This window comes from Anabas testudineus, chromosome 3 (genome assembly GCF_900324465.2).
Source record: "Anabas testudineus chromosome 3, fAnaTes1.2, whole genome shotgun sequence".
NCBI lineage: Eukaryota > Metazoa > Chordata > Actinopteri > Anabantiformes > Anabantidae > Anabas > Anabas testudineus.
In genome coordinates this window covers 22,162,796-22,176,154 of record NC_046612.1, presented here as the reverse complement: position 1 = coordinate 22,176,154, position 13,359 = coordinate 22,162,796, and the positions used below count along the sequence as shown (strand labels likewise).

The following is a 13,359-nucleotide window of genomic DNA, read 5'->3' as shown; positions in this document are numbered from 1 at the left end:
TGAGGCAATAAGTCTGTTTGAATCAACCTGATGATTTACTTCAGAAACTCATTATCTTAACAGGACACTTGAGCCGCGGTGTCGTGCTGTGTGCTTTCAAAACCATCACAAGGAACAAGTTCATAATTTATGTGGCAGTTTTCTGTATCAAAACAGGAGTCAGACTCTCCATAGCTATTACCATCTACAGCTGATGTTAAAAGGAAACAAAGTTTGGTGGAGGATATAATGAAGATCTCAGGAAGAGAAATCGTTGCTGCCCTTTGAGAGGCTGGCTGACATTTCCTCCATCTTGCCAATCAGATCAGCACAAATCTTGTCCTGGGGGTGAAGGCTTCTGCTCTTTTGTCAGCTTTAGTTTGAAGGATGACCCAACCACTGACACTTAAAAAGTTCGATCGAGCATTTTGTCTTCACATTAAGTATCTGGGCAAACTTTCTCCTGCTGCTGCTGATGTGTCCTTGAGCAGTGGAACACAACCACTAACAGTTTCCAACAGTTTCTGCAACCTGGATTGTGTGAGGCAGTAGTTCCTAGTATTATAAGTACTAGGATCTTATAACCTAACCTACTATAAGTGTAGGTTAACATGGATCTGGTGTTTACAGTACACTGTAAATCAGATCCTATACTCTTTCAGTCCAAGTTGTGGTCACGTGGCTGTAAGGTTCTGTGGTTTGATCAGTTGGCAGAACTCCAGGCTCGGCGTCTGGTACACGTTGGTCGTTCTCTGGTTTATACCGTCTGTATGGTGAATCCTGGTAGCGGCAGCATCACGGCAGCAGGAACAGGAAGATTGATCCGAATCGAGAAAAGGATGAATTCAGCCAAATATAAAGAAGTTCTTCAAGAAAACCTGCTCCAGGCTGCATGACCTGAAATCACTGGGGGACGGTTACCTTTTGTGTCCAACCATGTTTAAAAGCACAAGTTCAAGACAACACGGGAGTGACTACATGATGAGTCTCTGGCTGTCTTTGAGAGAACCAACAAAGCCCAGACTTACAGTACAACCCAAGAAGAATGGGATAAGCTCCCAAAATCCAGGTGTGAGAAGCTTGTAGAGACTTACCCAAGAAGATCTGGAGCTGCCAAAAGGGATTTATAAACATTAAATTAAGACCTGAAATAAATGTGCAAAAAGCAAAGGGGACTGAATCATTTGTGAAGCGACTGCAGAAGCGAAATAACCATCAGAGGATGGGATTCTTTTTGGCCACCTAATTGTGAAATGAGTCAGAAAAAGATGATTGCTTCAGGCTTGACTGCATATTGTTGGTTTCCCAGAGGTTCGGGGCTACATTTCAGATCTTTTAGTGTCTGAATTTTTGCTTTTACTGGATTTTTCTGACTTGACTTGGTTTTCAGACCTAATTTAACCTTATTGAATATCAGCAACATACATGGGGGGTTTGAATACTGGGTACAACATGAAACATACAGTATGTACCACAGGATATTCTGGCAATAAGGATAAAGAAGGTCAAAGTGCACATTTGAAACAGACTCAAATGTAAAACCCTGGAAATCAGACACATGATTTTTAAAGTAAACTATTCTAGTGATATAAATGCAGCTTTATAGGTCCTTGTAAGATTCTAATGTTTGTTGCCTTGTGTGCAGTGCTCTCAATTGTCTCCCCACAAAGAATATAATCTATAACGTATGTAGAGATACCTGCAGTTGCCTGTGTCCTGCTAAACGTCAGTGATAAAAAGAGCAATGGAGCTTTCACTTCCTGGCTCCTCTGTGTGGTGGAACCTGTGGAGAGTCGAGGTGACACAGCCAAACATGTCGATCAGAGCTCAACAAGCAGCATCATCGGGTCATCGAGAGCTTCTTTAAATGAGACGGGCTGACCGTTACCCCGGCAACAGGCTACACCACCGAGCAAACATGAGATCCCCAGTCAACGTGAACGTGCGTGTGTGTGTGTGTGAGTGTGTGTGAGTGGCTGCACATGTCTCTGATGGCTGTGAGAGTCTGTGTTTGTGCAGCCTGCTTCATGTGAGCGTGTGCATGTCTGCTAAATGTTTGAGGGGGTAGAAATGGTCCCCGTGAGTATACAGTGCATGTGACATGTGACAGTGTTCTAGTTTATGATTTCAGACTCCCAACTGAAATTTTTCTCTCTAACCCAGACGTCCCCACGAGCACAGAAATATGCAGACTGCCAAAACTGCATTTTATCCCATAGAAGGTAACGAGGTCAAAGTGACCAGACGTTACACTGACAGTGACAGCCCGACCATTATTGTCCTCTGTGACACACTGAGACACATGCACTCACTGGCCACTTTATTAAGTACACCTGTATAATCTAATGCAATCCAATAGAAAAGCTCTCCATGAGTTCTACTTTTACAAAGTGTACAATACAGTGTAATTCAGATTTGCTATATAATAGTTTTTAAAACCAAACTCATCAAATGAAGAATTTGTCACATGCAAAATGAACTCTGCAGAAAAAGAGTGATTTTAAACAAGATTAAACTACTTGTCGTTATCTGTTCTGGTCAATGAATTTATCATTTCAGTCCTGTCCATAGAGTCATGCAGCATTTTAAGACTGTCTAGAAGTTTTTATTAATGCTATAGAAGTGTTTTTAATAGTGATGAAGGTCATATGAACTTTCTACAATATATTAGTGCCATGCAGGAGCAGCTTCTGTCATTTTCCAGTGGCCAAAATGCTGTTCAGGGTGCCAACAGTAATTAAGAGGGAGGAGGAGGAGGAACATTTCATTACCCACCTCCCATTATTATTGTCTGAATGGCACCATGTTATGCTTACAGCTAGTTGCTAATGTCACCATGCTGATATGCCCACAGTGATCATTCAGTGGTATAGTTCATGGTAACTCATCCAATAGCCGTGGAAACACTCAGTTAAAAGTTATAGCTGTCAACTTGCTGATGGCTTTGAAGGAAAGGTCAGTTGATCACTAAACTCAATAGGATGTATTCTCTGGACACCACAGATATGACCGGCGCATTTCAATCGTAGGCTAATTGAGATATTTGACCACACCAAGTATCCAAATCATTCACGAAAACCTGGGCAATGATTACTTTCAGCAGGCAGTGACAATCAGCTTGTTTAATAAATGAATCATATCTCATATAGGATGATGAGAGTCCATCGTGAAAAGCATTTAAGCTTGGTGTGCAGTGACTGGTCTGTGCGAGCACTCTGCCTGCTGGATTTGGACCACAGTGTGGTCTTCGTAAGTGTGGTGGTGTCTTCCTGACCACTGTGTGAGCCTTCGAGCCACAGGAAAAGTGTGCGTGTGTGCGTGTGTGCGCATTAAGGCAGGGTCATTGAGGAGTAATAGGATTGCTCGGCCCCCGCTCCCTCTCCCGACACCCTGGCAAAGACAGGCCTCCTAAATCATCCTCACATCTCTGAGCAAGATGGAGGACCGGGCACGGTCTCTCCCCGCCCTCCATCCCCACTGCAGCCATAACAGCCCTCCCCACTGTGGCACAGCTACCGCTCGCAGCCGTGATTTGCCTCAAACCTCCAGGAGGACTGCAATAATATCTACTCAGCATTCTGTAAATATCCACTGGGAGAATGTACTCTGGTTCATTGCAGCTGCGCCACAGCTACTGTATACGAGCTCTGCTGCTGATCCTCTTTGTTCTTGAACTTTTCATCTTATGACTCCTAAAAAGGAAGCAATGTGTGGGGTGAAGGAGCCTACTCAGCTACTATTATTCATTATTCATGTCCTGTGCTCTTATTTTCATTCAGGGTCATGTGGAGGCTGGAGTCACTTACACCTGATGTCTACACAGAACACCTTTTAGCTGCAAACTAGAACAAGAGGATTTGTATTAAAATCAAATATAAAGAAAACCCAGATTTTTCCCACACACATCAACCAATAATAAAGTGAAACACACCATTTAACCATTTGTCTACTTCCTGCTACTGCTGGGACAAAAAATGGAAATGAGTTCAGCCTTTCTTTCTGTTCTTGTTTCAACAACTGAGCCAAGAGGTGACATGTCATAAGAGCAGCGCAGTACATTTGTAGTCCCAAACAGGGGCTGAGGTACAACAGCACAGTCACAGCCCAGGGCACCTAACCCACACTGTGAAAATAATGGTCAGGTTTTATATGTGACGTGGACTACAGACAAATATAAAAGTTCCCCAAGGTCACCAAAATGTACTGAGAACGAGATGACAGCGTATCGCCATAGGATGACTCAGTGGGCGCTGAATGTTGTGACTATCACAGTGTGAAAAGGAAGAAACTGATTGGACAAGTCAGTGATAGGATATTATAGATGTCACTTTATTCCAACACAGACTTGTACATAGGTACCTAACGAGTCACGACAAAGAACAAACAAATAACCGGATAATAACCAGATGCATGACTTACTCCTTGTGTGTCCCTTGCTGTAGCCTACTTCTCTAATTCTTTTAGAAGATCACGTCATTTCAACAGCTACAGGAAGCTCTTGCTTGAGGTTAATTGCGGCCAAAGGTGGTTCAACCAGATATTAAAAAACTGTTCCACTGACTTTTTCCACCATCACTCTGTCTGTCTGTTTGGTGGGTGTGTTCAATAAAGACATGAACGACCGTGACTGGGTTTTATCAGCTTGTTGATATTTGTGTCTTTGGTGAAGCTCAGATCACATTTCATCATCATTTTATGCAGGAAATTGCAAATAGTTCACTTTACCTCATGTTGCAATGATTTTATTGTAAACAGTTAATCTACGCGCTGCTTCCGTCACTGTATGAACAGCGATCTGGACTGGTGATGGTCAGTCTTCATTTCCACTAAAGGCCCCTGAAGTGCTCTGAGCTCTGACCCCTGTGGGTGCAATAAGCTGCAGAGAGACCATGTATACGTGAAATTGAATCTGTTGCTATGACAGATCAGCCTGCTGGAAAATGTTGATGCTTTGATGAAATTAAGTCTCGTGTCAGTCACTGTCTCCTTTTTCCAGCTCAGCTCAGTTCAAAAGCTGCTTTAAAACCATCAGTTAAGCAGATTTAGTCAATTATGATATGACAATAATTAGCTCAACTATGTCAACCTTATCTCATCTCTGGCAGATCATTTATAAAATGAGGGGAATGTACCATGAATCCTCAGCTGTTTGTCATAAGTCACTGGAGCTTTCAACACTTATCTGCCAGAGCAAAACAATCGTTTTGTTCTTCTACAATATGGTGGAATTTTTCATTTGCAATAATTATATAGATGTTTTTCCCCCACTTGTGCCCGTTTTTGCCTCTCGGTCTGTTGGTCTGTCTGTCACTCTCCTTTTCTCAGGATTGTTCAACTTCAGCTCTCCCCAAATGCTTCTGTATCCCTATCACCATGACAACCAGACACAGATGAGACTATCTAGCTTTCTGCCACTGCGTATCACAGACAAACTTGCTGCTCTACACCTTTGATTTGGTGGGAATAATCCAAAAAGAGATAAGAGACAACTTTTACAGTGTCTCGCTCCAACGAACAAAGTGCACGCCGCAACATATCAAGCTACGGACCGCCTGTTTGGTCTTATCAGCTGATGTTTTGTCTCGTGGGTCTACATGGCGAATGAGCAGAAAGGAAAATATTTTGATAGGGATAAAAAGCAAACCTATGGTTTAGATGAGATGGGATGGTGATGAACCTGAGATGTATAAGATCCTACAGTTAAGGACAAAAAAAAAAAACTCCTCAGCTTCCAAAGGCAAAACACTGCAGGGCTGAGCAGGCAGAATGCTGTCTGCAGCATAGAGAGCATGGAGAGATTAAAGCAGCTCGTTCTTTATTTATCAGCAGGTACAAACGCTGCTGTGTGTCTGCACCGCTGTCAATCCGTCAAGATGGTTGTCTGCTTTTTCCTCCGGTGGTGGCGGTGGCACTAACACAGCAGTGGAACTACTAATAGAAACAGGAAATCAAGCCGTTGCCGTTTAATTGCCCCGATTGATGAGTACAACTGTTTTTATTCTATTCAAGCGTCTAAAACTAAATGGGTTTAAGAATCAGGCGTTTCATTTCTGTAGTCTCGGAGTGAAAGTACATGATCCATGCCTTAGTGGCCAAATTGCACACATCCAGGCACGAGTCGAGGGGTCGTAACAGACTGGTGCGTTCATATGACAATCTGGAGAGGTCCTGGATATGTAGCTCTCATAGAGAGGTTTGAGGAAAACAGAGCTGATAGGGATAATTCAACACTGGAGTCACATTGCAGTTTTTGTACAGTAGTATGCTGTGTACTACTGCGTACTACTACTACTACTACTACTACTACTACTACTACTACTACTACTACTACTACTACTACTACTACTACTACTACTGCACTTCAAGGCCTCGCTTTCAGCAGAAACGTGGCACCAACTTTGTCATTTTGACAATAAATAAATAAAAAGACTCAAAATGTGCAATAGGACTTTTTTTTTAATTATGAGAGAAATATGACATTTACATTGTTCATCACCCTGCTGGTGAGAAGAAAACATAAATAAAACCTTCTTACAAAATGTAGCAATAAATCACAAGTGGAACAGTTCATATTTTTTACATTTGATTTGTTTTGTACATGAATCATATTTACACATTTGCCCTTTTTTTTTTTACACTGTTGAGGAATTTAACAACTGTGTACCATTTTTATAGTACAAACATTTCCTTCGTTTCAAAGCGGAGGTATAAAAGCTCTCCTCTCTGTCCTGAGAAGATGCTGGGTTCTACTCTAGTGCATTTCATCGTTAGGATTTAAGGCTACGCAGGGTTCACCTGACGGACACACTCGTCTCACGGACAGGCCCATCACTGTTGCGTGACTTGCGTCTACTGATTGTCCCTTACAGAAAGAGGTCTGTGGTTCTGCCAGGTCGCCCGCTCCAAACGTTAGACCTTTACTCCCCCCCCCTATTAAAGCTGCTGCCGACTGGTTTTTCAGAATAACCAATTCCAATGTCTGACAACGTATTTGTTTCTGTAGTCGATTACAAATGCCATAGGGGAAAAATGTTACAGAGTGCAAGAGTCCACGCTCATCACATTATCTCTGTATGGCAGTGAGCTGCTAAGACAAATATTTCAATTTTACACAGCAGGGAGAATTTATATCAAAAACAGAAATTCAAACGTCCTGGCTGTTGTCGTTTGTGTGTGAGGAAACTTGTTAAATCTTAGGTGCAGTGCTCCCTAGTGGTCAGAACACGCCTAAAGAGGGAAAAAAGAAGAAATAAAAGAAGCTTTCTCCCCGTTTCTTTGACAGGATTACACCAAAGCCATAAACAAAGACATGAAGCAACTAATTGGCTGGCTCTGTAAGCCTCTTAGAAGACACACTATAATAAACCAGCCTGGACATAAAGTCAAATCCTCAACACAGATGCTGAGTTAACAAACAAGCAGTTAAACATGTGACAGAAGTGGCAGCAATGAAGCAGTGACGCTGCTCTGTAACTCACTAGGAAAGGACTTTTTTTTCTGTTTGCACTTCCTACCTGTCCTGCAGGTGGTTGCGTTGTCGACAATCTGGGCTTTAGTGGGTCTAAAACACAGGCTTAAAAATGAACCCAGGTCTGACAGTTTGTGTTGGAGTTGTAGCACAAAAACTACCAGGCCCCTTTTAAAATTTCAACACTAACAAACGTGAACCACAACATTTTTTTCATGTACTTTAACACATTATCTCACTTTGGATCATCATAGCTTTTCATTAGCATCAGTGCCCTCGATTAAAAAGTTGCACAGAATACATAGATCTGACCTTTCATACTGATTAAAATAAAGAAAAAAGAAAACACATATCAACATATTAGGACCAAAGTGCTTAACAACACTAATGAGTGTTGATTAATCTGAAATGATCAGAGACTTGGGTGGTTCAGCCATTAAACATCCCGTGGTGTTTTTAGTTCATCGTCTTTTCTCATTTTGTCTAACCAGCTCCTTTGTCCCTAAATTAACAGCCTCAATTTCCTAAAACCATCAGCCGTGCATGTCTGCCGTGTCTATTATCAGAACTCAAAGTGGGAGGTTGAAAGAGAAAGTTGAACTCTTTAACAGACAGGAGCCATTAGTATGCTACCTGCAGAGTTACATGCAATTAAAAAAAGAAGAAAAAAAAAAAACGATGGAAAGCTCAGCACTCGGCGCTCCAACGAAGGATGAGGGCTGCATAAAAGCCCATTGACAGGCAGATAAAGTGAGGATCAGGCTAATATCCATCTAAGGCTCTAAAACACACTAAAGGATTTGAATTCAGCCATTAGACAAAGAAAAATGTGTCTCAATCCTTCCATTCTTGTTGACTGTGAAAAAACAGACACATATCTGAAGAGACTCGCTCCAAAATGGAGAAGATCCTTATTTTAAATGAGTGAAAACTTCAGCAAGAAACATGACGGGAGGCTAAATGAATGGGTGTCAAAGCATCTGCTTTTCAAATAGTGAGTAAAGGAATGTCTACAACTGTCTTTCAGTGTAAACCTGTACTGGAGCATTTTGAAATAAGACCCCGGCGCAAACAATGAAATGAAATGAGTCTTTTCTTTTTTTTCCTGATTAAGAAAAGTTGCCAGGAAAAGTTTGCAGTGTCACATGGAGCTTGTCTGAGTGGACAAATCCGGACAAAGTGATGAACAAAGTGCACCGCTAGTGCATGTTCCCCATTTAATATGCTGCAAGTGTTTGCGTGCTTACTTGCATACCATGACAAAAATACCTAAAACATGTTCATTTCCAGAAACTTAAAGAAGTGGTACTGTATTGGATTTTTAAAAAGCAAGAAAATACATACTGTGTCTCATTTCTTGCGTGTTATGTTAAACTGCTTTAGCTCCTTATATATAAAATCTAGGTCTTTTCTAGGTGATTTCAAAGGCGCAGAAAACCCTGCTAGTACACTGCAGTGTAAATGCATTTATTAAGTGGCAGCAACACATTCTTCTACACGTCAGAATGGCATGATGGGTCAATGATGAGGAGCAGGAGCAGGAGGAGGATGAGGAGAACCACTTCTCTCAGCAGAAGAAGATCTCTCCATCCAGAGGCGGCTCTGGGAGGTGTTGTGGGTCTGGAAGGACGACAAGACAGGAGTCAGTGTCACATCACAAGAGAGGTTTCTTCCTAAAAGATGTCTGTCTGCAGCTTTGTTGGAATATTTATTCTATATGTAGCTTCAGAGAGCAGCACCACCCGGCTTCACATTGATCAGACCCTTAGCACAGAGCACTGCGCCGTCATTGAGAGCCATTAAAGAATTGACAACAGCTGCCTCAGAGAGCAGCTTAATGCGCTGCGTGCGTGTGTGTTAGCTCACTACTCACTGTTCATGTCAGAGCCATCGTTTCAACATTTAGAAATGTATTTGTTCCTTCATGTGTATCTATGGTTTTCCCATCAGATGTATTTTTTATGTATTGTGTACTGTGTATGCCTCATAGCGTTCACTGCGCCACTCACAGAAACACTTAAATTCAGCACTTAACAAATTTTCGTACTGATCATAAACCCCTGCACAGGTGAAGTCAGAGCCAAGCCAGAGGCTTCTTCAAACCACAAATGTATCAGTTAAATTATTAACCTCTCCCATTCTTTTAATAATGCAAAAACAATCTCTAAGCAGTGTCTCCAAGTCAACTCGCATATTACGCAGGTTTTGAGTGCATAGTGAGTTCATACGGGTAAAATGACAAAATCAAACTATTGAAAATATATCCACGCTAAAAGAAGTCCTCGTGTTTTTTTTTTTGTGCTTTTGCTGATGCACACTCTTCTCCCACAGTGGTAATCGCAAAGAAAATGGACAAGCTGCTCGCATGTGGAACAAATTGTAAAAAAAAAAAAATTGCAGATGGTGGTGAAACAGCTGCAGAGACACTCCAGAAAGTAAAAAAAAAAAAAAAACAGTATTCATGTACTATAAAATCACATGATACACTCATTTTTCTCTGTTACTGTGATGAAAAAAAGAAGCAGACAGTAAAGAACAGAGTACTGGACTAGTGGACAGAAAAAACTGTGTACAGTTAGTATGTAGTAGGAATTTGGGACACAGCAATAGGCTCCAGAATCACGTGGCATGAAAATAACTGGTGCTAGGAGCCTGCAGAGACTGCTGCACACTCCAATGAGTGACCTGGGAGATGTCGAGCAGAGTGGACTGCGGCTGCATCCACTCCAAGACGAAGGAGAAAATGAAGATAAAGAAGCAGCATGATGCAAGTTGACTTTGAAGCTGCGGTTCTTTGAAATACATCACCACACTGTTCGCCCAGATGAACTACTGTATGTACTGAAGATAATCAATCAGTTATTGTGTCTCATGAAGAATTAATACAGATGATCTAGTGAAAATGTAATAGGAATTTTTATGTTTGTTATTGGCAGTACAATTAATGGCTTTATGTTAATCATAGCTAACTACATTGAGCCCTTTCATGTCATAGGTTACTATTTTAGATTAAGATACCACATCTGTCCACTGTTCTCTGATTCACCGTCACCACTCTGACAACAGTTGTTGCAGTCTGCCAGCGTTAGCACAAAGGATGTGTTTTATGTTTGTTTTAAGTATTGTGCAGCACAGGTTAGTGGTGGACTGATAGATGGGGATGTAAAGTTCTGATAATCTATAGATGACACAGAGAGGGGGAGCCCAGTTTTAGTGAACTAAAGCTGGTCCAGATCTGAATTCATCACTATAGAATGAATAAAAGGGAAAAACTGCACGTATACAGTATGTGAATCAGGCTCATTGTGGTTTTTGGAGTCATTATTGACTATAAACATTATTATCTATTATTCTTGAAAACAACACAGCATACAGCTGCCATATTTAAAGTACAACATACAGCATCTTAGTGCCAAAGTCAAATACGGTGTTTCTAATCTATAAGGTCCTTGACAAAAACAATGTTAGGAAACCTGCTGACTCACTGTAAGACCATGAATAATTAAACTAAATGCAAATCCATCCACTCCCTCCTGTTCACCATTCCTCACCTGCTGTCTGTGCGCTGCCACCTTTGCCCTTCTTCTTCTTCTTATCCTTCCCCTCTTTGCTCTTGCTCTTTGCCAGCTGCAGCAGGCTCTTTGAGATCTGGTTGTTGGCTTCAGAGCCCTTGATGTTGGCGTTAGTGGAGGATGTGGTAAAGGGATTGAGGCCTTTCCCTTTGGGCTTGGACCGCTGAGGCTGCAGCCTAGGCAGGGAGGAGGAGGAGGAAAGCTCCAGTGGGTCCAACTCCAGAGAGTGGGAGCTGCCAGGGAACTGGGATTCGTCAGACGTTGTAGAGGGAGTCCTCTGGAAGTAAAGGAAAGACGTTAGACAGATGAGCAGATGTCTACGTCTGAGTGAATATAAAAAGTGGATATTTTGTGTCTTTGCGGTCTTAACCTGAAAAGAAAACCTATGCATATGCGTGTGTTAGAATGGAGCTCTATGGATATAACTTTGTGGTTTGATTATTTGTTTGCTAGTTAATACTCAATCGGGAGCTCTTTAAAATTCACTTTCAAGAGGACCCGTGTTCCAGTCTCCAGTGTCAGCATCCATAAACATCGACACCGCTGAAGTATCATTGCACAAAACGTGAATACCTTTCAGCTCAATTAGTGCTCCTCTTTACCTGAGGGGGCAACAGAGGAGGCTGCCCCCCTACAGAAAGCAACACATCATGTTATCAATATTGTTAGGATCCTAAGTGTCCCTGCTCACCTCTGCTAGACGGAGCTCCTCCATCTTGCTGAGCTGCCGCTGCACAGCCTCTTTTTCTCTCTCTAGCTTCCTCTGAGCGTCTCTCAGCCTCTCCAGGTCTTTCTGGTACTCCTCCTTCTTAATCTGCAGCTCCTGCTTCTCCTCCTCCAGTTCCTTGTGTTGCTTCGACATCTCCTCCTCCTGCAGTGGTTAGAAGGTGCAGTGATAGATTTATTGAAATGACACAGGTCAAAGATACAGTGCGTCTTCAGATATTGAAAGGGAGTATTCTGCACCATTATTTATGATGACAGGACAAGTCTGCGGGCCTTTAAACTAGTTTAAATCTCCAATGTCTGAAAACTAATGAATGAAAACTAATAGCTGCCTGGTAGGTTTGCCATGTCAGGAAGATAAATTATAGACAAAGAAACTATGCAGTCAAAAACTCATCAATGTAGCGTAAATTATTTAGTGTATGCTTGCATGTCTTAAAACCTTTACATTATTTCTCAAATGTTTGGCCCCAAGTTTCTATAGGCAACACACTTCAATGTGTTTGTTTATTCATTTTTTTGACTCACTTTTGACTTTCAAAATAAAATAATGTAGCCAATCAGTAGCTAATCATTATTAACGACAGGCTAAACCTTTCTCCTACTACTCCAATATCATTACTTCCCCTGAACTGTAAATGGAGGATGCAGCTTTGATCTCAGTGAATTTTAAAAGACAATCGTAGATTCTTTTAAAGCTTCTTCGGTCAAAGGTTTTTTTTTTTCTAAGGCAGCCTGCAGTCACTACAGAACACTGCATGAAACCTTGAGATCCTAGCACAAGGCTACGGTTTAATTTATCAAATAAAATGCAGTACAAGGTAAATTATTGCCCAAGCATCCTATTAAAAATGGCAGGGGTTACATTAATAAATATAACTGTATAGAAATATATAATAATATGTGGAAGGAGTAGAAAATGATGTATAGTTACCTGTACATTCACCAGCTCCTCTCTTTCAGTCAACTGCTGTTCCCTGAACTCCCAGTCCTTCTCCCTCCTCCTCTTTTCCTCAGCATGTGCGGCTTGTTGTCTCTGCAGGGAGGCCAGCTCCTGTCGCTGCTTCTCCAGGCTGCGCTGCTTCTCCTGTTCAATCAGGGAGCTGGGTCGAGAGGACATTCGCGATAAAGATGTACACGTGGAAGAGCGCTCGCTCAGGGCCTGCCGCTGGTCCTCAATGAAACTGTCCTGCTGGACCACCACTGCCTGTAGAGCCCAGAGAGAGTAGGTCAGACAAAACCCACCTGATATTATGTGATATTCAAGTAAACCTTCAATTTAATTTTTTGTCTATTGTGCACACTACAAAATGTAAACATTTTTCCACTTAGTTTCAAAAGTGATGTTTTCAAATTCATATTGGCAGCAAAAAGCCTCACAGAGCGGCATTATTTAAATTCTGATCTAACGCTAATGGATGCATTATATGGACACTGTCTTACCTGCAGAGTGCTGAGCAGGAGATGCAGATTGGAGACACTGTGGAGGACCTGCTGTAAAGAAAACAAAAAAAAAAAAAAAAAAACAATGAGCATCACATAGCTTCAAAACATGTTATATAGCAGATAAATCCTGTTCAGCTGCACTGGCAGAACCATTTGTCTGATGGTGTC

At 41.7% G+C, this 13,359-nt stretch overlaps 1 protein-coding gene across 5 annotated transcripts in view; it reads right to left on the bottom strand.

The window, feature by feature from the left end:
- Positions 1–6,602: 6,602 nt before the first annotated feature.
- LOC113174816 (A-kinase anchor protein 13) overlaps positions 6,603–13,359 on the bottom strand; it is a 92,846-nt gene continuing 86,089 nt past the window's right edge. For 3 of the 5 annotated variants that reach the window (XM_026378959.1, XM_026378964.1, XM_026378960.1), the window contains 5 exons: positions 13,189–13,239; positions 12,680–12,952; positions 11,711–11,893; positions 10,999–11,296; positions 6,603–9,067 (listed from right to left, as the gene is read on the bottom strand). In XM_026378959.1, the coding sequence (XP_026234744.1) occupies positions 9,015–9,067; positions 10,999–11,296; positions 11,711–11,893; positions 12,680–12,952; positions 13,189–13,239 (858 nt within the window). In that variant the 3' untranslated portion in view covers positions 6,603–9,014. The remainder of the gene's footprint in view (positions 9,068–10,998; positions 11,297–11,710; positions 11,894–12,679; positions 12,953–13,188; positions 13,240–13,359) is intronic. The other 2 variants (XM_026378961.1, XM_026378962.1) reach the window with 2 other exon arrangements.